This window comes from Hylobates moloch, unplaced genomic scaffold (genome assembly GCF_009828535.3).
Source record: "Hylobates moloch isolate HMO894 unplaced genomic scaffold, HMol_V3 SCAFFOLD_12, whole genome shotgun sequence".
In the NCBI taxonomy this organism is placed as follows: Eukaryota; Metazoa; Chordata; class Mammalia; order Primates; family Hylobatidae; genus Hylobates; species Hylobates moloch.
The window spans coordinates 54,249,777-54,276,836 of record NW_026652287.1 but is presented as its reverse complement, the minus strand read 5'-3'; the positions used below and the strand labels follow the sequence as shown (position 1 = coordinate 54,276,836).

General features: G+C 39.8%; 2 protein-coding genes and 1 pseudogene across 4 annotated transcripts in view; 1 reads left to right on the top strand and 2 right to left on the bottom strand.

Annotated features, from left to right (window-relative positions):
• The window catches only part of LOC116478760 (zinc finger protein 99-like), a 277,198-nt gene that overhangs the window by 159,990 nt on the left and 90,148 nt on the right, over positions 1-27,060 (bottom strand).
• LOC116478782 (zinc finger protein 728-like) overlaps positions 638-27,060 on the top strand; it is a 51,016-nt gene continuing 24,593 nt past the window's right edge. Inside the window, exons 1-3 of one of the 3 annotated variants that reach the window (XM_032170286.1) lie at positions 638-789; positions 20,648-20,774; positions 24,154-24,249. In XM_032170286.1, the coding sequence (XP_032026177.1) occupies positions 787-789; positions 20,648-20,774; positions 24,154-24,249 (226 nt within the window). In that variant the 5' untranslated portion in view covers positions 638-786. The remainder of the gene's footprint in view (positions 790-20,647; positions 20,775-24,153; positions 24,250-27,060) is intronic. The other 2 variants (XM_032170285.3, XM_058424616.1) reach the window with 2 other exon arrangements.
• Positions 1,336-1,887, bottom strand: LOC116478800 (large ribosomal subunit protein uL11-like; annotated as a pseudogene).

The following is a 27,060-nucleotide window of genomic DNA, read 5'->3' as shown; positions in this document are numbered from 1 at the left end:
GATTTACTCTTGAAGAAAAGTTTTATGTTTTTTTTTTTTTTTGAGACGGAGTCTTGCTCTGTCGCCCAGGCTGGAGTGCAGTGGCGCAGTCTCGGCTCACTGCAAGCTCCGCCTCCTGGGTTCACGCCATTCTCCTGCCTCAGCCTCTCCGAGTAGCTGGGACTACAGGCGCCCGCCACCACGCCCGGCTAATTTTTTGTATTTTTAGTAGAGACGGGGTTTCACCGTGGTCTCGATCTCCTGACCTCGTGATCCGCCCGCCTCGGCCTCCCAAAGTGCTGGGATTACAAGCGTGAGCCACCGCGCCCGGCAGTTTTATGTATTATTAACATGAGAGTAAAATATATTTGTTCACATTTCAAATACATTTAAAAAGAGAGAGAGTAAAGAAGAGAGAGAATTTTCCCATGCTCTAGGGTGAGCCTGGCTCAGCTCAGGGAGGAAGCGCTGCCTGAAAAGGCTGCAGCCTAGGCTGGCTCTCTTTCTTCATTCAGCCCAGCATCTGATCACATCTTCTGTCACTCAGGGCCTGAAGGGGCGGGGCCTTAAACATTATCCAATCAGGGATGCTGGGCTGGGAAAGTCCAATCAGGCACGCAGCTGGAGCGGACAGGGCGGCTTCCGGGATGTGGTCAGACCTTTGTCTCTCGCTGCAGCGGGAGGTCAATGTCTTGTCCTTATTGCTGTGTGTCCTCTGCTCCTAGAGTCCCAGCCTCTGTGGCCCTGTGACCTGCAGGTATTGGGAGATCCACACCTAAGTCGCCAGGATCCCCTGGAAGCCTAGAAATGGTGAGTGTGCTGGGTCAGACATACTGTGAGAGTGGCCGGGGCTGGTTGGAACCGGCGGGAAGTGGCTGTGGTGGGACTCAAGCCTACGCGCAGTCAGCTCCACAAGTTCTCCTTGCCTAGCTCGACCTCAGTCCCCTTCAGCCATAAGATGGCGGCTGCGCTGACTGCCGGGCCGCCAGGCGTCCTCTCTCTTCCCTGCGCTGTGTTTGTGCCCTGGCGTGGAGCCCTCTTGGGGCAGCTCTGCACCCGCAGCGCGGAGTCTCTCACAGATTGTGCAGGGACCATGGGAGGGTAGTCAGAGGAGAATCCTGACTTGGGGTGTGGGTTCATGAATGCGAAGAGCTTTGGTCCGTGAGGCTCTCAGTTCCTGTTTTCTCCTATTAAAAATTTATGGAAGTCACCGCAAAAATATTAAATAATTTAATCCAAGAGTGATTCCAAAATTGTAGAGCACCCAGCTATGGGTTGTAGTTCATGATCTATTGAAGGGTTTTTTTTTTTTTTTTTTTCAGTTGTCAAATGTCCTTTATTTATTTTCCTTTATGCTTAACTGGCTGGGCATTCCACAGCACCACTGTTGACGTGGTCTATGATGTCATGAGGGTGGCGGCCATCAACATTACAGCCCACAGACTGGGCAGTCCCCAAGATCTCTTTAATGGTCCAGAGAGTTCTCTGGCTAAGGATCGGTGCCGCATCTGTCGAGCAATGTTGACGATCTCATCAAAAGTGATATTCCCACTGTGTTTAATGTTTTTCTGTTTCTTTCTGTCTCTTGGTGGTTCCTTGAGGGCTTTGATGATCAGGGCAGAGACAGAAGGCACCACCTCAATCTGGGCCTGTCTGTTCTGATTGGTCAGTTTCACTGTAATCCTCAGGCCCTTCCAGTCACCCATTGCCTTGGCAATGTCATCACCAGCCTTTTTTGGAGACAGACCCAGGGGGCCGATCTTGGGGGCCAGGGCAGAAGTGGCACCGACTTCACCTCCGGTGCACCTCAGGTATACGACTTTGATCTCGTTGGGGTCGAACTTCGGCGGCATGGTGGAGGCGGCTGGTGTCGGATGAACCTGGATTCGGGACGACCCAAGAAAGTTGCACCTTGGCCTCCTTGGAGCCGAGAGCTGAAGGGGTTTGATAGAAAGAGTTTTATAAGGTGCATAATGAAGAAAACCACATTCAATAATTGGTTAGGTACAGTTATGTAGTTTCCTGTTTGTTTGAGATAGAGTCTTGCTCTGTTGCCCAGGCTGGAGTGCAGTGGCGGAATCTTGGCTCACTGGAAGCTCCGCCTCCCGGATTCACGCCATTCTCCTGCCTCAGCCTCCCGAGTGGTTGGGACTACAGGCGCCCGCCACCACACCTGGCTAATTTTTTTTTGTATTTTTAGTAGAGACGGGGTTTCACCGTGTTAGCCAGGATGGTCTTGATCACCTGACCTTGTGATCCGCCCACCTCAGCCTCCCAAAGTGCTGGGATTATAGGCGTGAGCCACCGCGCCTGGCATCCTGTTATTTTTATTTTTATTATTATTATTATTTTTATTTTTATTTGAGATGGAGGCTTTGTTCTGTCACCCAGGCTGGAGTGCAGTGGCACCATCTCAGCTCACTGCAAGCTCCGCCTCCCGGATTCACGCCATTCTCCTTCCTCAGCCTCCCGAGTAGCTGCGACTGCAGGTGCCCACCACCATACCTGGCTAATTTTTTGGTATTTTTTAGTAGAGATGGGGTTTCACCGTGTTAGCCAGGATGGTCGCGATTTCCTGACCTCGTGATCCACCCGCCTCAGCCTCCCAAAGTGCTGGGATTATAGGTGTGAGTCACGGCACCCAGCCTCATGGTTTCTTAATTTGTAACATCAAGATGGAAATTTCTTGGTTATGTAATCAGAGGTTAATTGGCAGTTTATAGTGTGTTAAGCCTGAAATTTTTTCCCCCAATGTAGTAATTTACAAAAAATACATTTGAGTTAGATTTTTTTTTTTTTTTGAGACCAAGTCTCACTTTGTCACCCTGGCTGGAGTGCAATGGCGCCATCTGGGCTTACTGGAATCTCCGCCTCCCGGGTTCAAGTGATTCTCCTGCCTCAGCCTCCCAAGTAGCTGGGATTACAGGCATGTGCCACCATACCTGGCTAACTTTGTATTTTTAATAGGGGTGGGGCTTCACCATGTTGGTCAGGCTGGTCTGGAACTCCTGATTTCAAGTGATCCACCTGCCTCAGCCTCCCAAAGTGCTGGCATTACAGGTGTAAGCCACTGCGCCTGGCCGAATTAGATTTTTTAAAAGTAGAAATTAGAAACTAGAGCCTCCTCAGTCTAACTGCCAGCCACTTAATTATTTTCACACCCCACTGGAAACTGCTGTTTCCTTGCATTTTTCACATGTTTCCCAAGCAGGGCCTCAAGTCTATCCCCCACTCCCTATTTCTCCAGCCTGACTGTGGCTTGCAGTTAAAATATTTAATTTCCAGTTCCTTCTGACATTCCCAAACGCCAGTTTTCCCTCCCTTATTCACGTTATCAGCTCTTTGTCCTTTAGTGTACATTTTGATACCTATTTTAATCATTTTTTGACAAAGCATTTGATGGCACATTTTAAAAGATTTGTTTTCTGTTTGTAAATGTATTTTTCTTCTAGTTTCCCTAGATACAGATACCTTATCAGAATGTTTTTGGGTCAAAATTTCCCTTTGGAAACTTTATAGGGAGATGTGTCTTCAGCCACCCTTCAGCTTTTTTCTTGGACCTGAGATTCAGTACTGTCTGGGGAAAAACCAAGATACTGGCCATGGCTGTGTCTGTGAGGGTTTCTAGTGAATATCAGCTCCTGGGTCATTTTCTCCCATAAGACAACCTGAGGTATAGAGTGTAGCCTCTCATCTCCCATAAGACAACCAGAGGTATGGAGTGTAGCCTCTCATCTCCCATAAGACAACCTGAAGTATGGAGTGTAGCCTCTCATCTCCCATAAGACAACCTGATTGAGGTATGGAGTGTAGCCTCTCATCTTTCATAAGACAACCTGAGGTATGGAGTATAGCCTCTCATCTCCCGTAGGACAACCTGAGGTATAGAATGCAGAGCAGGTGAATGCCCTGGGACTGAGAGGCATCTTCTGGTGCGCTGTTTTTTTGGAAAGCTAACCCCTTGAGATATTAGTATTGTCTTTACCCAACCCAGCTTCCGACTCTTGGAGACACATTGCTGTTCAGACAATCAGATGCTGGTATTGAAGGGGAAACCAAAATAATTTTTGCCCCTGGATTCTCCTAGGGGACAGAAAAATTGTGAAAGAAAAATGGTAAAAAATTTGTGAAAAAAAATAGCACTCCAAAGACAAAAAGAAACTGACCCCAGTGAGATGATGCAAGAACTTGCAAAGTAACATGTACCTGGGGCACTCACTGGGGCATAGTTCAGAGTCTCCTGAGAGAATGGTTATTGAGCACTTAAGTGAACAGGATGGGGTAGGGGGATCTCTCAGTAATTGGATGGCTTGACTTGACACATGAGTCAGACATATCTGTACCTTGAAATGATTAAATGATTTGCTCACTTATTTTGACCTTAGTTTTTTTTTTTTTCTTTTTTTTTTTTGAGGTGGAGTCTTCCTCTGTCACCCAGGCTGGAGTGCAGTGGCATGATCTCTGCTCACTGTAACCTCCACCTCCTGGGTTCAAGCAATTCTTCTGCCTCAGCCTCCCAAGTAGCTGGGACTACAGGCCTGCACCACCACGCCCGGCTAATTTTTGTATTTTTGGTAGAGACAGAATTTCACCATATTGCCCAGGCTGGTCTCGAACTCCTGACCTTGTGACCCACATTGGCCTCCCAAAGTGCTGGGATTACAGGCGTGAGCCACCACACCTGGACTTTTTTTTTTAGACAGTGTTTTCCTCTGTCACCCAGGCTGGAGTGCAGTGGTGCAATCTCGGCTCACTGCAACCTCTGCATCCCAAGTTCAAGTGATTCTCATGCCTCACCCTCCCAAGTAGCTGGGACTACAGGTGCCCGCCACCACACCTGGCTACTTTTTGTATTTTTAGTAGAGATGGGGGTTTGCCATGTTGACCAGGCTGTTTGAGCTCAAAATTCTGACCTCAAGTAATCTGCCCACCTTGGCCTCCCAAAGTGCTGGGAATGCAGGTGTGAGCCACTGTGCCCGGCTGACCTCAGTTTTTTAACTGTAAATTGCGTCTTATTAGTAGGGCTTGAAAGGTAAGAAAATATTTACAAAGGGCATAAAAAAGGTGAGTTTCAAAAAATAATATCTAATTATATATTTCATTTGTCGAACATTCTCATTCACCTTTTTCTTTCTCAGAGTGAATTTAGGAGTTTTCTCAGGTGTGTTTTTCTTTCTTTTTTTTTTTTTTTTTTGAGACAGAGTCTCTCTCTGTTGCCCTGGCTGGAGTGCAGTGGTGGGATCTTGGCTCACTGCAAGCTCCAGCTCCCGGGTTCACACCATTCTCCTGCTTCAGCCTCCCAAGTAGCTGGGACTACAGGTGCCCGCCACCACACCCAGCTAATTTTTGTGTATTTTTAGTAGAGACGGTGTTTCACTGTGTTAGCCAGGTTGCTCTTGATTCCTGACCTCATGATCCACCTGCCTCGGCCTCCCAAAGTGCTGGGATTACAGGCGTGAGCCACTGTGCCCTGCCCTCAGGTGTGCTTTTTATGGCTGAGTGATTTCAAACAGAATTCCATCTAGCTTTTAGAATGTTAGCTACCAAGGAAAAAAATAAGAAAAATTTTACTTCCATTTCGGCTATAGAGAATTAATATATTTACACAAGAAAATGTGGTAGATAATTGGTGAGTTACATAGATTCGTGAAAACATCAGTTTCTTTTTTTGCAGGGTAAATTTGTAAAAGTAAGTATCTTTGTTCTGTATCCTGTTATTTCAGTTTCTGAGTTTAATGGTAAATTTTATGTCATGAAACTTGGTACCTCCTAGAAGTGTTCCCATATAACTGTTTACCTCCGATTTTTAATACAAAAAAATAAAATAATGCTTTATTGTTTGAAAGAAATAAATACATTTGCTTCTCTTACTGAGGTACAAAAGGTAAGCACCTTAAAATTTTCTTATATGAACACGGTTTTTGAATCATTTTGCTGGATTTTTCAAACGCTTAGTTTCAAATACTAAGTGAATGACTCTGACATGGTAATTAAAGCTTGATCCCAATGAGTGCAAGCTAAGGTTAATTTTGAGCCAGCAAAAGGAGGTTACTAAAGGCCCAGTTAGTTCCTTCTGGAAAGCCTTTCCTGCAGATGTCCCAGCCTGCTTACCACAGCCATGGAAGAAGCCTCTATAGTGAGAGAAGCTACAGAGCCCTGGAAAGCTGGGTCCCCACAGGCAGATGGAGTTAAGGTTAAGGTAGAAGGGGTTTAGGAATGTCTTCTTGAAGATAAAATTGTTACTGTTTTGAGGCAGTTTCAAGAGGTTTTAAAATAACCAGTTAGATGTACATTTAAAAAAATGAATTCCAAAGGAGTATTGCAACAGGAGGAAGTACCAACTATAAGATCTTTAAGGATTGCAAAGATTAGGTAGAAAACGGCTTTTTCTCCTAGGGAAAAGCAAATAAGATTAGAAAGAAGGTGAGGGGAATGTTTAAATGAAGGGTGAAAAAATCAGATTTTAGATCACAGAATGTTTTACCCTGAAGTCAGTGTGTTCTTAAATGTTCTTCAGACACTGAATCTGCAGTAGCATAAAATGAGGTTGTGTGGTGGCTCAGACTGAGAGTAGCTCAGAGTTCAGGAGCCTGTGGGAAGAAAATAAACTGAAGTGAAGTTTGATTAAGAAGTATTTTATGCTGACCACTGAAGACAAATTCAGCTGCTTTTTTAATGAGAAGAAGAAAACATGCAGAGTGTTTTCCTGGCTGTGTAGTAGGTAAGAAAAGAGAGCACCATCTAAGTCGTAATGGGAAGAGTGTTTCTTTTCATAAGTGTTCCTGGAGAACACAGAGGGTAGAGAATTTTATTAATCCTGGCTATTTATTATCTATATGCTTCATCTTTTCCCACCTCTTTTCTTGGTTCTATACTTTTCTTCCGTTTGACTTTTTGGAGGTTGTATATTTTATTTGAAGCCAGTGAATATAACTACAGTGTTCTGCTGAGTTCTGTGAGTAGTTCTATCAGATTATTGAATTTCAAAAAGGTTATGGGAGTCCCCAATTTTTAAACAGTAGGTCAGAAGCATAGATGAGCCCGTGGAGTTTGTGACTGGCATCTGCAGTGAGGACAATGTTGTGGGACTGAGCCCTGAATCAGGGTCTGTGCTGACTCTGGATGGTGTCAGAATTCAAGTGTTAGACAATGAGTTGGTGTTGGAGAATTGTTGGTGTTCATCAAACTCTGCAGATTTGGTGCCAGAAGAAAGATATCACAGACCCTTGGCCTGGAATGAAACTCTGGGTGTCTGGGAATGGGAAGCTCTGCTCTCCTCTACACAGGCTGTCACACTCCCCCTTGTTCTTTGATTTCAGGTCTCCTCCCAGGGCGACAGAAGACTGAAAATTTAAAGGAGATCTGATGACAAACCCCCTTTTGCCACAGCTGCCAGCAGAGGATTTCCACCCACTCACAAACACCCACTAGACATTGATGTGTCCACACCCCTCTCTGGACAAGGCACCACCCTCAGGAATTTTACCACAGCATTTTTGATTCTAGTGGTTTTTTTGGCCAAAAACCTACAAAAGTATCTACAAGTCTCCTGGCATATCTCTATTTTCAGACACTGAATCTGCAGTAGCAACCTGTTTTCTCCACCAGCCTAGGGTTCTCGACCTAGGTTTCTCTATCAGCCTAGGGTTCATAATCGTATCTGCCTGCATGGACCCAGAAATAAATCAGAGTACAGCCCCACCTGGGCCACTATCTGTAGCACAAACCAGTCCTTCCACCTGCATTGCACTCTCCAACCCAGGGATTTTTTTTCTTTTAACTTTTATTTTTGGTTGGTTCAGGGGTACACGTGCAGGTTTGTTATACAGCTAAAATTGTGTCATGGGAGTTTGGTGTGGAGATTATTTTGTCACTGCAGTACTAATCATAGCACCAAAAATGTACTTTTTCTGACCCTTTTAGTCCTCCCACCCTCAACTAGGCCTCAGTGTCTTTTTTTCCCCTCTGTGTTCATGTGTTCTTATTTAGCTCTTACTTATAAATAACATGCATTTGGTTTTCTGTTTCTGCATCAGTTTTCTAAGAATACTGATCACCAGCTTCATCCATGTTGCTGCAAAGGACATAATTTTTTTTTTTTTTATGGCCACACAGTATTTCATGATGTTTATGTACCATATTTGTTTGTTTGTTTTGAGATGGAATCTCACTGTGTCACTCAGGCTGGAGTGCAGTGGCATGATCTCAGTTCACTGCAACCTCCACCTCCCGGGTTCAAGCAATTCTCCTGCCACAGCCTCCCAAGTAGCTGGGATTACAGGCGTGTGCCACCACACTCAGCTAATTTTTGTATTTTTAGTATAGACGGGGTTTTGCCATGTTGGCCAGGCAGGTCTTGAACTCCTGACTTCAAGTGATCTGCCGCCTTGGCCTCCCAAAGTGCTGGGATTACAGGTGTGAGCCACTGCATCTGGCCCATATTTTGTTTTTATTAAGTTTTTAATTTTTTGTTATTTTTGGAGACAGGGTCTCACTCTTTTTCCCAGGCTGGAGTGCAGTGGTGTGATCTTGGCTCACTGAAACTCAAACTCTCAGGCTCAAGCAATCCTTTTCTATCTAAGCTTCCCAAGTAGCTAAGCCTAAAGGCTTGTGCCACCATGCCTAGCTAATTTTTCTTTTTGTGTTTTTTTAATAGGTGAGATTTTGCCATGTTGTCCATGCCAGTCTCAAACTCCTGAGCTCAGGCAATCCACCTGGCTCAGCCCTGAAAGTGCTGGATTACAGACATGTGCCATAATGCCCAACCATACCATATTTTCTTTATCCAATCTACCATTGATAGGCATTTAGGTTGATTCCATGTCTTTCCTATTGTGAATAGTGCTGCAATGAATGTGATCGTGCATGTATCTTTATGATAGAATAATTTATATATTTTTAGGTATATACCCTGTTGTGAGGTTACTGGATCAAATGGTAATTTTGTTTTTAGTTTAGTGAGGAATCACCACACTGCTTTTCACCATGGTTGAATTATAATAATTGCCATTCTCACTGGTTTGAGATGATTTCTTGTTGTGGTTTTCTTTTGCATTTCTCTAATGATTAGTGATGAGCATTTTTTTGTAGGCTTGTTAGCCACATGTTTGTGTCCTTTTGAAGACAAACATCTTTTTCATGTTTTTTTTGGTCTTCTTTTAAGTTAGTATTTTTTTTTCTTGTAAACTTGCTTTAGTTCCTTATGGATTGCCAGAAGCATAGTTTGCAAATATTTTTTATTATTTTGTAGGATGTCTCTTTACTGTGTTGCTAGTTTCCTTTGCTGTGAAAAAGATTATTAGTTTATTTAGGTCCCATTTGTCAATTTTTGCTTTTTTTGCAATTGCTTTTGATATCTTCATCATGAAATCTTTGGCAGTTTCTATGTCTAGAATGGCACTTCTTATCTTCTAGGGTTTTTTATTTTATAATTTTTAAGATTAACATTTAAGTCTTTCATTTACCTTGAGTTGATTTTTTTTATATGGTGTTATAAAAGGGTCCAGTTTCAATCTACTACATAGTGCTAGCTAGTTACTCTAGCACCATTTATTAAATAGGAAATTCTTCCCACATTCCTGTTGTCACCTTTATTGAAGATCAGATGGTTTTAGGTGTGTGGCATTATTTCTGGGCTCCCTATTCTGTTGCATTGGTCTATGAGTTTGTTTTTGTAACAGTACCATGTTGCTTTCTTTACTGTAGCCCTGTTGTGTAGTTTGAAGTCAGGTAATGTAATGCCTTCAGCTTTGTTGTTTTTGCTCATGATTGCCTTAGCTATTCAGGCTCTTTTTTGGTTCCATGTGAATTTTAAAATAGTTTGTTTTTTTAGTTCTGTTAAAAAATATTTTGGTGGTTTGATTATATTAGCATTACATCTGTAAATTTAAGCAGTTTTTATTTAAGCCATTTTTATGATAATGATCTTTTTTATTCATGAGCATAAAGTGGTTTTCCATTTGTTTGTGTCATCTCTGGCTTCTTTAAGCATTGTTTTGTAATTCTTGTCATAGAGATCTTTTACCTTTCCGGTTATCTGTATTTCTAGATATGTTATTCTTTTCTGTGATAGTTGTTAATGGGATTGTGGTTTTGATTGGGATTTGGCCTAGATGTCCTTGATATATAGGGTTGCTACTAATTTTTATACATTTCTTTTATATCCTGAGACTTTACTGAAGTTGTTTGTAAGTTTAAAGAGCTTTTCTGCTGAGAGTATGTGGGTTTCCAGATGTAGAATCATGCTGTTTGCAAATAGGGATAGTTTGACTTCCTCTCTTTTTGTTTGGATGCCTTTTATTTTTATCTTTTGCCTGATCGCTCTGGCTAAGACTGCCAATTTTATGTTGAATAGGAGTGTTGAGAGAAGGCATACTTGTCTTGTGCCAGTTTTCAAGCAGGAATGCTTCCAGGTTTTGTCCATTCAGTATGTTGGCGGTGGATTTTTCATAGATAACTTACTATTTTGACGTATGCATCTTCAATGCCTAGTTTGTTGAGGGTTTTTAACATGAAAAATGTTAAATTTTATTGAAAGCTTTTTATGCACCTATTGAGATAATCTTGTGGTTTCTGTCTTTAATTCTGTTTATGTGATGAATCACATTTATTGATTTGTGTATGTTGAACAAACCTTGTTGAATCCCCAAAATAAACCACAGTTGATCATAGTGGGTTAGGTTTTTGATATGCTGCTGGATTTGGTTTGCTAGTAGTTTGTTGAAGATTTCTTTTTTTTTTTTTTGAGTTGGAGTCTCGCTGTGTCATCCAGGCTGGAGTGCAGTGGTGCAATCTTGGTTCACTGCAACCTCTGACTCCCAGGTTCAATTGATTCTCCTGCCTCAGCCTCTCGAGTAGCTGGGATTACAGGTGTGTGCTACCATGCCAAGCTAATTTTTTCGTGTTTTTAGAAGACACGGGATTTCATTATGTTGGCCAGGCTGGTCTTGACCTCTTGACCTCAGGGAATCAGCCCACCTTGGCCTCCCGAAGTGCTGGGATTACAGGCGTGAGCCACCGGGCCCAGCCGTTTGTTGATTTTTGCATCAATTTTCAAGGATATTGGCCTGAAGTTGCCTTTTTCTGTTTTATCTCTGTTAGGTTTTGGTATCAGAATGATGCTGTTCTTACATAATGAGTTGGGGAGGGTTTCGTCTTTTTAATCTTTTGAAAGTGCTCTAGTAGAAATAATATCAGCTTCTATTTGTACATCTGGTAGAATTCAGCTGTGAATATGTCTGGTCCTGAGCTTCATTTGGCTGGTAGGCTATTTATTACTAATTCAATTTTTTGAGCTTATCTATCTATTTAATTTTGTGTATGTGCTTTGATTTTGTGTGTGTGTGTGTGTTGAGTTTTGGGAGGATGTATTCAAGAATTTTTTCATTTCTTCTAGATTTTTTTTTTATATGCATAGCAGACTTCAGTATATTTTTGTGGGGTCAGTGGTAATGTCTCTTTTTGTCATTTCTAATTGTGTTTATTTGTATCTTCATTAATCTAGCTCATAGTTTATTTACCCTTTTAATAGATTTAATGCCTGGATTTCTTGATATTTTGTAGTTTTTCATGTCTAAATCTCCTTCTGTTCAGATCTGATTTTGGTTATTTCTTGTCTTTTGCTAGCTTAGGGGCTGATTTGCTTTTGTTGCTCTCAGTCTTTTATTTATGATGTCAGGTTGTTAAACTGAGATCTTTCTAACTTTTTGATCTGAGGATTTAATGGTATAGATTTTTCTTTTAATATTGCCTTAGCTGTATTGCAGAGATTCTGGTGTGTTGTATTTTTGTTCTTATTTGTTTCAAAACACTTCTTGGTTTCTGCCTTAATTTCATTATTTACCAAAAAGTTATTCAAGTGTAGGCCATTTAATTTTTATTTAATTGTATAGTTTCCAGTTGTTTTATTGGTATTGAACCATATTTTTCTTAAGCTGTAAACAGTATGTGTGCCTTGTATCATTTTGTGATTTTTGAATTTGCTGAGAATTGTTTTGTTTCTGATTGTGTGGTCAATTTTAGAGTATGTGCCATGTGGTGATGAGAAGAATGTATGTTATGGGGTTTTTTAGATGAAAAGTTCTGTAGATTTTTATTAGGGCTATTTATTTGGTCAGGTGTTGAGTTCAGGTCCTAATATTGTTGTTAATTTTCTTCAATGATCTCTCCATTAGTGCCTCTGAGATGTAGTCTCCGATTATTACTGTGTCAGATTCTGAGTCTCTTCATAGGTCTCTAAGAACTTGCTTTATTCATGTGAACTCATGGATTTTTTTTATAATCCTTTTCTCTGTTCTGCTTTTCCCCCCATAAACATTCTTTCAAGGGCACACAGTGTGCAAAATTCAGATGTCCCAGAGTTCAAGAACTTGTCCAGAGACCTGGCTGTTGTAAGAGAAAATATAGATTAGAAATAAGAGGCTTTATTCTCATATGTGAAAATAAGGGAGGATAACTTGCTGATTTTTATAAAAGGTTTAGATTATATGTATATATTTCTTCTGCTTTTTGAAATATATGTAAATCGTGTTAGAAATGAAACAAACCTTTTGTCATTCTTTTGACTCAGAATTGTCTTTATCTGGGACCTGAGATTCATTGCTTTCCTTTTTTCTTGGCAAAAGATTATATTTTTTTTCATCTTTAGTCTTTAAAGTAGACACAGAGTAAGTTCTTTGGCAGAAACCTGATTATCCAAGGTGATTATTTGCGGGCTGACATACTTACACTGCAAAAGCCAGAAGAGTTCAGTGTATAAACTGAACAGTGGAGTCTGTTGTACTTGGGTTACTTCAGTACAATTAGTATAGTTATGTGTAGTGTTTGTAGACAGCCTGCATTCATGTAAATTAAACAGTATTTTCTACAATAATATGAATTTAAGGTCACAATATTTACTTTGATTGAATTCCTTCGTTATTTTAATGTTGTTATTCATGCTTTTGAAATATAGTGTTTCCACTGAATTATAGTTCAGATAATTTTTAAAAATCTTACATACATTATGACTAATACATAAAATTATTCATACTTATATATTTATATCTGCTATCCCCAAAATTTTACCATTAAATTATTATAGTAGATACTAGTCTGACATGCTTATTAATTTATCCAATAGGAATAATTATAGGTAGGCATAATTTTAGTGTCTTATATTTTACCAAATTAGTATGCTGCTATTACAGGACAAATAAAGACAGGTGATATGGCTACCCAAAAACTGTAATAGCTCTCCATTTAGCTATGTTGCAAGCTCTAATATATTCTACTATATTAACGCAGTCAGATTTCAATTTTTTATAAAAAAGTGCTGGTGGAAGTTGTCAGATATATTCCAATGTAGATCTCACATTCAACGGTTAGGAAATAAGAGAGCAGCAGAGATGGAAGATAAATCTTTTAAAATTCTGCTCAGAGCTGGGCGCTGTGACTCATGCCTGTAATCTCAACACTTTGGGAGGCCAAGGTGGGTGGATCACCTGAGGTCAGGAGTTTGAGACCAGCCTGGACAACATGGTGAAACCTCGTTTCTACCAAAAACACAAAATTAGCCAGGTGTGGTGACACGTGCCTATAGTCCCAGCTATTTGAGAGGCTGAGACAGGAGAATTGCTTGAGCCCAGGAGGCAGAGGTTGCAGTGAGCCAAGATCATGCCATTGCACTCCAGCCTGGGCAACAAGAATGAAACTCCATCTCAAAAAAAAAAAAAAAAAAAAGAAAATTGTGCTGAGAATATGCCCCCTTTATTCAATAATGCTCATGTTTCTCTTGCTGAGAGTAGCTATGCACTTTTTGGTGTTTGGAGAGAAATTCTTAGGGAAATATTTTCTGGCTGACTTGATCAATCTTACATCTGATCTCAGTTTTTTCTTAAGACACTTTAACTTTTTTCTCTGAATATAATCTTTCTCAGAATGAGAGCTGTTTTTCTCTCTAATGCGTTGTGTGTCTGTTTCAGAAGCCCTATTAGTATCCCGTGGTGTCTGTGAAAGATGTGGGCTGTCACAGTGAGAACTCTCAGAGCTATCTCTATCTGGACTCATACTAAAATCCGGCAGTATTTTTTTCATGTCACGATTATAAATAAAAACTGAGGCTGAAACACTCCTCCCTTTTCTATTATTGTGAAGGTGCAATTCTACCCAGGGGGCCTGCAGCCTCTCCTCCTGCTGCTCAGGCTTCACTGTCTGATGTGGCACTGGAGGGCTGCTGTGGAAATTGGGGTTCACCTAAGATGTGAGTTTTCAGCTGTGAGCCCTGTGCTGTGGGGCTGTGCCTCTGGCAGATGGTAGGGGTCAAGAGAGTGCACTAGCCACCAGGAGAGGGAAAGCAGGAGTTTTCTAGCCCAGTGCTCAGGAAGTAGAGAGCTATTGCTTTAAAATGTAAATAGCCAAATAGCACCCGAATCAACAATTTTTGTAGAAGAGTCAAATCATACCTTCAGCAGGCACCGGGGTTCAAGTTGCAAAACTACCTCCAGTCATGAAGACGTGACTAGTTTATTTTGTCATTGATTATAACCAGTTAGCATACAGGGATGGCCTTCCCAACTACCAGGTGAATTTAAGATGAACTATGTATGACATGGTGCTGTAAATTCTACTTGTAGATGAATTGTGGTCACCGTCTTTCTGTCTTTGCAATCTCCTGAGCAAATTTACTGTAATACATGTCAAATTCACATGTAATTGTGTAATAAAACAGTTTTCTTTATGTTCTGTTATTATTTAGTTCCTCTGGGGCTGAAGAAAATTTTGCTTCTGATTGTATTTTCCAAACCTTGTCTAGAATTACCAGACATAATATAAACACATAAGGTGCCAACTAAGCTTTACTCTAGATGGGCCTTTTCCACTCAGGCTTCCAGTCAATTCACAATTGTGCTGTGAAGTGCATGCTGTCCCCTAAATATGCAGGTGGAATTGTGTCTCTGCCTATTTGGTATCTGTCATCCTCTACTGTCACTTTTAGAGAGGCTAGAACAGATTTCTAGAAACTTTATAGGTCAGATATCCACTGTACCTCTTTCAGTGACTGTGTCTTCAGACCTGAAACTGATTCAGTGACCATGGGGGCACAGAAACCCAATCAGAGTAAAATATGTGCATTGATAGACCTGTAGACATGAGAATCTCCACTTCTCCCTCCCTGCTCATGCTAAAATGCCCACAAATGTTCAGGTAACACCTGCTGCTACTTTTACCCATGCAGGACCTGAATTTGCAGCTCCAAATTCTAAATCTAGGTCTTGAGAATTGAAAAGAAAAAAAAAGTTTTTACCTGAGGAATGCAAGTCCTTTTAGTTATCAAACTCAGAAAGACATTAAAATGAGCACAATTACGTTTTTCTCCCTTTTTTTCAGCTATGTATTTATCTCTTGAAACTGTTCACTATTGCCACAAGTAGCTATAAATTAAACTAACAATTCCACACTGGACACTATATTCCATAGCCTTAACCTTAATGATGTATATCCAATCAATTATTAAAGTTATTTCTTTACATAAATAAGAATTTCTCACAACCAATTTTGTATCAGCTCACTCACTATTCCTCTTTTTTGCCTTCACAAATCCACTTGTAAGTGCTGCTAATGAAAGTGTAGATTCCAAGCAACTTGAATATTTTGTCTCAAGTTAAAATCCTTAAGCTTGACCCAAATAAACTGTCTACGTATGTTCATGTTATGTCAGCTTTTTTAAGGTAAAATATTATTTAGAATATTCTAGAGCAGCCTCTATGAGGGGATCTCTCCTTTGATTTCACTCTACTTGCTGTAACACCCAAAAATGCAGAGTGAGGTTGATTTCACCTAGAATTTGCAAATAAGACCTGGCCTCTGCTGGGATTTACAAGGCAGGGCCAGACTTTGGATTGAGAATTTACAGAAAACCAACAGGAGGCATTTTCTGCATTGTGAGATATCAACATAGACGTTTTAAATTCCTCTTTTGAGAGTGTGGCTTTTTGACCTTTCCACATCTTCATTAACCTGCCACAGGTATGTGAGAGGCTCCAGGAGTAAACAGAATCTGATGGCAGAATCTGTAAGTGTAAACAAGCATCTTAAGGCCACAAAGTATCCAGAGCCACACAACTATACCTACCTGTAAAATGTGATCCTGGAGTAGAGTATTCTTGTCCTTCTACTTACCCAACAGCTAGCAAATCAGGATGGACAACCCACATCCTGGAGTTCAGCCAAAGTAGTTCCATTTTTTATTTAGAATCATCCTGAGTCTTCTCTGCCTGGCTTATCATTGGACCGTCAGCCCAGGGTCACTGGGAACCCTCTCACAATCACCTATGAATCTCTGAGACATTGGAGAATGTCAAGAACAGAATTGTGTCAGGCTGACAAGAGTGATTAATTCTGCTTCTGTCCCAGTGTGAGAGAAATGAGTCTTCTTGTGTTTGTTTTACCCCTTATACAAGAAGTATCTTTGGTTGTTACCCAGATGAGAGTTTTTCCAGTTCCCTGGTACTTGGGTAAAAAATCAGGAGGTCTGGAGGCTCAAACAGATAAACTAATTGCTTCCATTTCATATAGTCATAAAAAAATAGATGAAGCAGGCTGGGTGCAGTGCCTCATGCCTGTAATCCCAGCACTTTGGGGAGCCAAGACTGGTGGATCACCTGAGGTCAGGAGTTCGAGACCAGCCTGGCCAACATGGTGAAATAGGGATTTCACCATGTTGAATAATGTGTTGAATAAACCAACACATTTTAGCCGGGTGTGGTGGCTCATGCCTGTAGTCCTGGCTACTCGGGAGGCTGAGGCAGGAGAATCTCTTGAACCTGTTAGGCAGAGGCTACAGTGAGCCAAGATCACACCATTGCACTCCAGCCTGGGCAACAAAGTGAGACTCAGTCTCAAAAAAAAAAAAGAAAAATAGATGAAGCAGTCATGATTCCTACCATCCTGGAAGTTTTAGTCTAAACAAGCAACTGGAAAAACGGTTGAATTATGCATCATATGGTGGGTACAATAAATAGATGTGTGCAAAAAACAACTTGGGCTTTATTTGAGCCACTTTCTTTTATATTGTGGCTTCTGATGTCTACACCTGATCTTATAAACAGAAGAGTTGTTATTATTATTTGTATTTCTTTTGCTCTGCTAAGAATACTTATTTTTCTTCTAAAAAAATTATTCTACAAAACCTTAAGGGATTTTTTTTTGAATTGAATATTAGTATGTAACATAAAATTTACATGGCGGTAGCTACAAAAGATTAAAATTATACAAACTCAGATTTAAGTTTACTTAAATAAGCTTTAAAAAAAAGAACTGACAATACCCCCCCAGTGGCATAGAGAACCGAATTGTACATGAGCTCTACACTCTGCCCCAGCCCTGTTTATAGTCACCCTTTTTGGAGGCCTTGTTTATGTCTGGCCCTACCCTGGAGTCTTGCCTCAAAGAACTGATTAGAAGAGATCAGAGTTTTGGGTCATGAATCCTGTTGCTTTTTAGAGCTGGTGTTCAACATTTTCTGAAACTTAAAAGTAGATAAATGGGAAATATAAAGTATGTATTATAGAATCTTTTCAAATGTTTTATTAAAACCAGTGCTTGAAGAGACATTTAGCAACTTGTTTTCTGTTCTTGCAGTTGATTTCTGTTTTCTGTTCTGTTTTCTATTCTTTGCAGTTGATTCACAAGTCACAAGAAAGTAAATATAAACACAATAAAAATTTATCTAAATTTTGTTAAGCTCTTTCCATCTGTATCCCTTTCATCTGTCTATATTTAGCTTTTATTCTATGCAGTTTTTGAAACCTTTAAAGCCTTGGAATTATTGAACACTTAGTATCAACTGAAAGGGTGTTATTAGGATTAAATCACGTGATGTGCTATCACAGCACTCTGTAACATCCTATTGAGCACATAGTACCTGCTTAATAAACATTGCATTAGTACATGTGCACATGTTGTTTTCCAAACGCAGACTTACTCAGAAATTGCTGCTTTCTGTTTTCTTCATAAACTTTAAAGAGTCAGCAAAGAATATAATACTTTAGGATGAAGAATGATTGTCTTCATTTGTACCAGAAGTATTTGTGTTGTGAAAAGAGTGCTGGGTGTAAGGGACTCTGTGTTGTGCCTCATTTCCCTAACTAATGCTAATAATAAGCCCAGGGGGAGCAACATCATTATTGACAGGGCACTTGTTTAAAAGACCCATTTATGGACCCTTTCCATACCTGCAGAATTACATTTCATAGAGTGGGGCCAAAATTACCAAGTCATTTATAAGCTCATTAGAGCTTGAGAGGAAATGCTTAGTTAAGGGGTTATGAGCCCAGGCTTCTAATTAGTATCACCTGGCCATTTTGCAGAACTCTTTTTTACTTGTGCCCTGTCCATGGATTCTGTTTATTGTTCTTGGTGGAAGCATCCATGTTGTTTTAATTAAGTGGCTCATGTGACTGTAAGCTGAGGCGAGAATCAAGTATGAGGAATTCAAAATACATTCATGAGAGTTAAGTTCCATCTTCGCATTAAATGGTGGTCCAAGAACCTGTTCTGCTTGGATTTGGTAGGGACAGTGGAGCATGGCCCATATTTCCATTACTGTGGCAGAAATTGCTGGTGCCTGTGTCAGGGGATGGCTCCTGAGGACAAAATAAAGAAAAGCATATTTTTATCTCTGTGGAGCTACTCATTGTTTCTTAATCTCTTCTGCTATAAAGGACAGAAATGGATGGAGTTTTTCTGTCTTGATCCTTCTGCCTGTGGATGTGGTGACAGCAGGTAGACCTGTGGTGCTGACACTTTTAAAGGCATATTCTCAAGATGCAGGTGTAATTTGTCCAGAAAATTTTATCTGAGAAAGAATCCTAGGGAAGGAGGAGAAAGAGAAAAAAACGGCCTTTTCTTTTTCACCTAAACATGTCTGAGATCAAGATCTGTGTCCACTCTGCTTCCTCCAGGAAACATATGTTTAGTACTTGCAAACCTGTACTTCTGTACCTGTGTTTTTCCTCCCTAATGAGTTTGTCTTAACTACTTGAAAAAATTCTTACAATAATCAAAGTCCCTGAAAAATATTTTTTTTTCTATATACCAGAGCCCTCTCTATATTTTGGCTTCTTATATGCCATGCAGAAATCTCACTATGAATTTATAATCTGCAATATTAAAAATGTCCTTTTGTGGCTGTTGAACATGGGAAGGTGTAGATACTCAAAATTCCTATTGGAGAAAACCTGGGGTTTTTAGTGCAGACAGAGAACATGTAATGTTGCGGTTTCATCTGTGTTCTTTATTATGTCTATGCAGTACAGGATTAAGAAAACACTCATTGAAGCAGTATGGTATTTATTACCCAGAAAATTCTTAAAAAATTGTTAGGAGATACCTGCTCTCTACTCTGCTAAAGAAAGACTATTTAAAATCACTATTAAAAATTACAGAACATGGGAGATATCTCTATCTTGAACTTTCCATAAAACTAATGTTTCCTTATGGTTAAATTCAGACTGTGATTTACCTTTCGGGGGCAATATCTCAGCGGTAATGCTGTGTCCTTCTGGGTGCATCAGGACATTATAAAAATTTGTTCTAGTGTAGTTGATGTTAATAAATCACTTGGTTGATAAGCTCTCTGACAATTTTTTCGCTATGGAATTAATTATTTTTCTCTTCATCATTAAGTATCTTTATGCAGGTGATGTGAATAAACCAAAACATTTAATCTGGCAGCTGCCCTTCTTTCTTAGGTTTCGTTTGCATTTGTCTGTTTTTGGAAAATGAAGGCTCTTATCTTTGTTTACAAACCAGAAAAACACAGGCTCATTCTATTACTGGATGTTTTAAAAAATAGTCTATTGGGAACAAAAACATTGGCATACTGATGAGCTTATTAGAAATTCAGCAACTCACACTTTATCCCAGATCTTCTGAAAAAAAAGAAAATCTGCATTAACAGGATCTCTAGCTTATTGTACACATTAAAATTTGAGTGATGCCTTCTAACTGAACATATCTATTTCATCTGAATAATACACAAAACTATGTCTTTTCTATCTGAAAAGTACGCACAATTAATTCTTTTTTTTTTTTTTTGAAATGGAGTTTCACTCTTGTTGCTCAAGCTAGAGTGCAATGAATCTCGGCTCACTGCAACCTCTGCCTCCTGGGTTCAAGCAATTCTCCTGGCTCAGCCTCCCAAGTAGCTAGGATTACAGGCATGCATCACCATGCCTGGCTAATTTTGTGTTTTTAGTAGAGATGGGGTTTCACCATGTTGGTCAGGCTGGTCTCGAACTCCCAACCTCAGGTTATCTGCCTGCCTCAGCCTCCCAAAGTGCTGGGATTACAGGCATGAGCCACCATGCCTGGCACACAATTCTGTATGATGTAAATATAGCACTCAAAATTGTACATGTTAGTGTTTTTGCCCTCAATTTTATACTTTATTATCTAGAAAAATATTACATACACGGTGATGTTATGGATCTTATACCACTTTTTTTTCTCAGAGTTAGAGAATACATTAAGGAATATTTCTGTGTTGAAAACTATTTTATTGAATAATTTCAGTCATTCATATAAGTCAGAACCAGCTCTCTTTAGTCTCTGCATTTTACCTTGAGTCAAATTAAAAATTCTGCCCATGACCAATTAGTAAATATGTGTGTTTGTGTGTGTTTTCCAGGGATCATTGACATTTAGGGATGTGGCCATAGAATTCTCTCTGGAGGAGTGGCAATGCCTGGACTCTGCACAGCAGAATTTATATAGGAATGTGATGTTAGAGAACTACAGAAACCTGGTCTTCCTGGGTGAGAATAACTTTAATATGCAATTCCTAGTATATGCTACAGGTTTCATTTTGCTGCAGACCTTATTGGACTGAACAAAGGAGGATGAACACCAGAATAAAGACAAAGACAAAAGAGTATATTTGGAAGAAGGGGTCGGGGACTCCTTGCTTCTGGTGAACAATGGTCCTGAGCTTCTATAGCCCTTCGTGTTTATTGAGTAAAGGAGATAGGGAGAAGGGGGAGGTTGTGATCAACCACTTGACTTAATGCAGGCCTGCATGACTGTATGCTTTGAACAGTACTCTCCAGATGTTTCAGTAGATAACCTCAAGGAGCATGGCATCAGGGAGTGACTGCCCTATGTACCTTCTGGTGGCAGAAGCAGAAGCAAGTTTGCCTACATTCTGCATTCATGATAAACAGTTTGCTGTTTGATCATATAGCCTCCAGTGGAATGCTGAGTTGGTCACAACACTCAGGCATTTGGCTCCCAACATTTCCCCCTTCCTGTTTAGGCATTAATCGAATAAATGTAAGGCCAGGATGGGCAGCTCTCATTTTCCGATTGGTCCATCCGATTTTACAGACTATGAACAGAAAACAGAGACAGAACAGCATTACTCCAAAAACTACATATGAGATGTCGATGTGGTGCTTTAGATAGGTCCAAGGATTGAGGCTCTCCAGGCTTTGCTGGAATTCAGTCCAGTCTTCTAAAGAAGGCTGAAACTCTTGAGTTTGCTTATTTAAATCAAGAATTTTGTTTTGTAATTCACCAGTATCAAAGGTGATGTTGGGTGTGAAAGCTCCCTGCAAATGGGCTTTCACAAGGTCCCATGGATACTCACTTTGGTTATATTCTAAGTTGGTTACAGAAATATGAGTGTAATTTAAATGACAGCACAATCGCTGTTTCAATTATAAGCTTTGTAATTGTTCTCCTAACCATAGAACCGTGGATTTCAACATTGCCACTTCAGTTTATATCTCAGTGTTAATTTTATTCTGAAGTAGCCATGCTTGGTTGGCTGTATGCATCTGCATCTAGTTCTCCACATACTGAGCTTTTGAATAGAACTATGCAAAGCTACAGAGGACATCACAATAGAAGTTACTAGTGTGACCAAGGAAACAATAGCAAAAATTATCATGCCTAAGGCTCTACAGACACGATGAGTAAGTTGAGTTAGAAGTTTCACAAAGTGCAAAGCTGGGGTGGCAGCCCAAGGCTCAGACAGATTAACAGAAATGCATAGCTCAGGGATGCGACCCAAAGTATGCCAAGATGGGGGCTAATCCTTACTGGATATTATTGACACATTGGCTTCTGTTTCCATAAGCCCATAAAATTTCTTTCCTTTAATTTGTACTACACAGGTGGGTCTATTAGAGTCTATGAGTTGTGATAGATTTCTCATGTAGTTGTGCTCCCAAATCCTTTATTTCCTCATTTCTCCTTTTGTGGAGAAGGGTGTAATTTGCAGGGCATAAGCACTAATTGCACTATATATTCCCCTGGTTCAAAAACCCAAAGATCTTGTGACATTAAAACTACTTGGATTTCTCCTTTATAATCAGAGTCAACTACTCCTGGGATTACAGTGATGCCTTGCAAGTTAAGGCAGCTTTTGCCTAAAATTAGTCCCAAGTATCCTGCTGGTATAGGTCCCCAAATGACAGTGGGTACTTTGGTAGGTTTGTCTCCTATAACTAATGTAATTCTTTCCCTGACTGGGAGATCTAATTGTGCACTTCCTGGTGTTCCTGGGGAGAGGGAATCAATGTTTCTCCTGGGACCAACCCTTGAAGTGGGGTTGTGATCTGAACTGGGAATGCCCTCATTGTTTGAGGGGCCTGGGTCCAGGGCCCCTTCTTGTTCCCAACGGGGGGGTGTCATTATGATGAAATTTTGAGTGGCACTGATTAGCCCAATGATTCCCTTTGTTACAGCGAGGACAGAGTCCAGGCACTTTTTTCTGCTTGGGGTGGGGAGCACCGCATTGTAAGGTCCTTTCTGTCCTGAGATCTGGTGGCATTCCTTTTTGAAATGTCCAGTTTTTCCACAGTTGTAACGTTTTCCCACTTTAGGGTTTGACCCTTGGCTCCTTTTAGATCTGTCAGCTACTAAACTAGCCATTGCTTGTGCTAACATTGTAGAACAATGAAATTCAGTTCCTGCATTCTGACAAGCTATAAGATAATTCCCCAAGCTTTTTGTGGATCTCACAGGAGCCATTGCACACTTGGAATCTGCATTTACGTTTTCATAGGTTAGAATTGTGGTAAGCATTTCTGCAGCAGGGGCATGAGGGATCTGATGCCACACTGCCTCTTGTAGCCATGTGATAAATTGTGCATAAGGCTGTCATGATCCCTGCATGACATGTAGAAAGACTGCACTGGAACTCCCTCTTCAGGAATTGTGCTCCAAGCATGCTTGGTGGCTAAGGCAGACCAGTGGTAAGCAGCCTCTGGGAATGTTAATTATCGTACCAGATCTGAAAATGGGCCACTGCCTGTCATCATTTCCTCTGTAATGTTTCCTTGACCAGTGGCGTGATTCTACCTAGCCTGGTCTGCACACATTTCTTGCCAATTTAAACTCCATATCAGGTATGCACTGGCAGATAAGCAAGTGCAAGCCAAATGTTTTATATCAAAGGGTGGGAGGCACATGGCTCTGAACACCAATTCTAACAGCCCTATAGTGAATGGGCTTTGCACTCCATTATTAACCACACTAGCTTTTAATTCTTTTAGTAATTTAAACTGTACAGGAGTGTGCTCATATAAAAGATGTTGTGGATTGTTCAGATCAGGCCTCACAGTAATAGGAAAAGCACAAGGTCCTAAAGATTCCCTAGCCACAGCAGCAGCATGCAAAATTTTTTGTACAGGAGTTTCTACTTCTGTTATTGGAGGGGGTAGCAGAGGCCAATTCTCCTCTCCTTTTTCCTGCTTAGCAAATGGACAATTCTCCCCTTTCTCCTGCTCATTATTTTCAATAGGTGCTGTTGGGGAACAAATTATCTTTTTAATTCTTGAGACTCAGAAACTGACTCCTGTTGTCTGACAGAATAAGGAGACCAGTGGCAGTAGGACCGTGCAAACCAAACCCCAAGCAGAAAAAACAGAAGGGTCTACTTTAAGACCTTTTTGATGAACCCATTTCAATCTGTCTCCTACTCTGTTCCAATTTTCCACATTGAGAGTACCTGCCTGCAGAAACCATGGGTTATGCATAATAACCTCCTGAAGAAGCTTAATGTCTGTGAATTAACTTGAGCTCCAGACTGTTTCAACAGAACTTTATTACATCCTCTTTACTGAGCACATTACTAAGTTGGTAATTGGAGAATATGAGCAAGATGCATATTGTTCATTTTTAATAAAACAGATATTGCTGCCTTTAAGCCAGACCTGATCATTTTTCTGGAGCAAGGAAAAGAGCCCTGGAATATGAAGAGACATGAGATGGTGGAAGAACCCCCAGGTAGGTGAGAGTGAATACAGACAACATGAATGAGAGGTCCAAAGTCAAGGAGGAAGCCAGTCCTTAAAGTGATTTGGGAAGTTGTGTTCCAAAAGAAGTAGTTTCTGGAAAGCCTAATTTTTATTTTTATTTTTTAATTTTCTCTCACACAGGGGCATCTTTGGTCTTATGCTTTTAAGATTTCTAAGAATTCTTCTTTCACTTCATTAATTTTCCTTCAAGTTTACAGTTGACAGCCAAAGTACTGTTCATGGCATACAAGAAAGTGCACAATCTGACTTTTTGTTTTTTGTTTTTTGTGGACACACAGATATCTGCATAATTTTAAGTTAATCTGTGTTAAACTGTATTTTAAGTTCTCTTTTTCCATCATCTCTGAAGTGTGTGAGAGTAGTTGTTTCTGTATCATTGGGGTTTTTTTTGTTCATTTTTCTGCACATTTCATTCTGTTTTTATTACTATAGTCTTGAAATATAGTTTGAAATTATAAAGTATGATGTCCTGCTTTTTTCTTTTTCCTCAAGATTGCTTTGGCTATCCACAGTTTCTTGTAGTTTCATGTAAATTTTATGATTGTATTTTTCATTACTGTGAAAAAAACACTGAAATATTGACAGAGTTTATTAAATCTGGAGATCACTTTGGATAATATGGTATTTTAACGTTTATTTGAATGTATAGATATAAAATATGTTTAAATTTATTTGTGTTCTCTCATTATTTTTCATTGATAAATCCTTGAAAAGTTTTTCAGCTCGTCAATTAAATTTGTTCTCAGATATTTACTATTTTAGTACTATTGTAAATAAGATTGTTTTCTTCCTCTATTTTTTCAGATAGTTTAAGTGTATGGAATCATAACTTATACTTGTATGTTAATTTTATATTTTGCTAATTTACTGAGTATTTATTAGTTTGAAAAGATTTTAATGTACTGTTTATGGTTTTTTATAGAGAACATTGCATGATCTACAAACAGCAACGTTTTACTTATTTGCCTTCAATTTCAGTGACTTTAAAATTTTTTTGACTAATTTTTCTTCCACATACTTCAAGTGCTATGTTAAAATAGAAGCATTGACAATGGCACAATATACTTTTGCATTGGTGTCTGAATTTGGAGGAGCAAACACCTCTTAAGGTTTTTATAAACTGGTTTCAGAGGGTAAAAATCTTCTTTTGTTGGGCCTCCAGGGTGATAGAATGCCCTCTGGGTTTGTAGTAGAGTGGGGTTGTAGCTTGGTCACAAGCCTGCTGGATCTGCACTAGGGTTGGCTTATTATAAGGGGCTTGGGCAGTTGTAATTCCCATTTTATTTTTGGACAGAATAAATATCCTTCAGGACTTTGCTCAGTAGGGTAGACGCTAGGGCAGGTTTCTGCAGTCAGGTCTTCATATGGTGGGTTTTATATTAGGATGTGGATTAGTATGGCTTTCATTGAGTACCAGAGAAGATTTCTGAGGTCACTGTGGGTTTCTACATAGGCAGAACTGGCCATGAACTGTGGCTTAGGAAGCTGGAACTGAGTCAAGGAACTGCTATTGGGATGACACTAAGGACCAAGGTCTGCAGGCATGCCATCATGGCTCTAAATGGGTATCAATCTCCAAGCCTCTGGAAGACCAAGACCTCTCACAGACTGTGGCTGGGAGGAGTTGGGATGGTTACAGAGTACGTTCAAAATTCTCAGTGGGACCAAGTTGGGTGGGACATTTTCTGGTCTGTAGTCAAGAGCAGGGGTCCTGTAGTTTGCCACCTGAGTGAAAGCTTGCCTTCTGAAAAGGGTGCTCCTCAGTCTTGGGCTTTAGCGAAGTTTCACAATTGCCTCCCTGGATCTCAAAGCTCTCTTAAAGGCACTTATTTTTGAGATGGGGTCTCACTACATAACCCAGGTTGGTCTTAAAATTTTGACCTGAAGCAATTCTCCAACTTTACTGTACCATCTTGCTGTCATTACAGATGTTAACCATGATGCCTGGTTCTGTCATTAAGACATTTTTGTCATGGATGACTGACAGACTTTCTTGCTGTTGGGGGTTAAGCAAATAGGGGACCTTTCTCTTTTTATCTGTTTCTAAGAGTGTAATTGCTTTATGTCTATCTATCTCATACAATCTTTGTCTTTTTATGGCTGACTCATTTCATTTTGCATAATGTTATCAAGATTTATCTTTATAATTGGTAGAATATTTTCTGCTTTTTGAAAACTGAGTGATATTCCAGTATTTTTGTATTTCAGGTTATATTTACTGAATGATTTGGTAACAAATTTGCATTGCCGTTATTTATTAGCTTACAGTAATAATTATTGCTCTGTAAATGACTCCTCATATGACCATACGTGTTAAATTATATATATGTGTTGCATTCTATTTTATTAGTCTAATTTTTCATCCTTATACTTACACCAGATACTTTTAATTCTGTAGCTTGGAATGTCTTTTGAAATCAGGAACTTTAATGCCTGCAACATTGCTTTATTATTATTATTTTTTAAAGATTGTTGGGTATTGTCTTTTGAGATTCTATACACTTTTAGGGTTGCTGCTTCTATTTTTTCAAAAATGCAATGAGAAATTTGAAGAGCATTTCATTAAATGTGTAGATTACATTGAGCAGAATGAACATCTTTACAGTATTAACTATTACAACCTTTGCATAAGAGTGTGCTCAAGTGTTTTGTTAAATTCCTGTATATTTGAGAACATGCTGTGTTTTGTTTTCTGTTCTTGTGTTAGTTTGCTGAAAATGATGGTTTCTAGCTTCATTCATGTCCCTGCAAAGGACATGAACTCATTTTTTTTTATGGC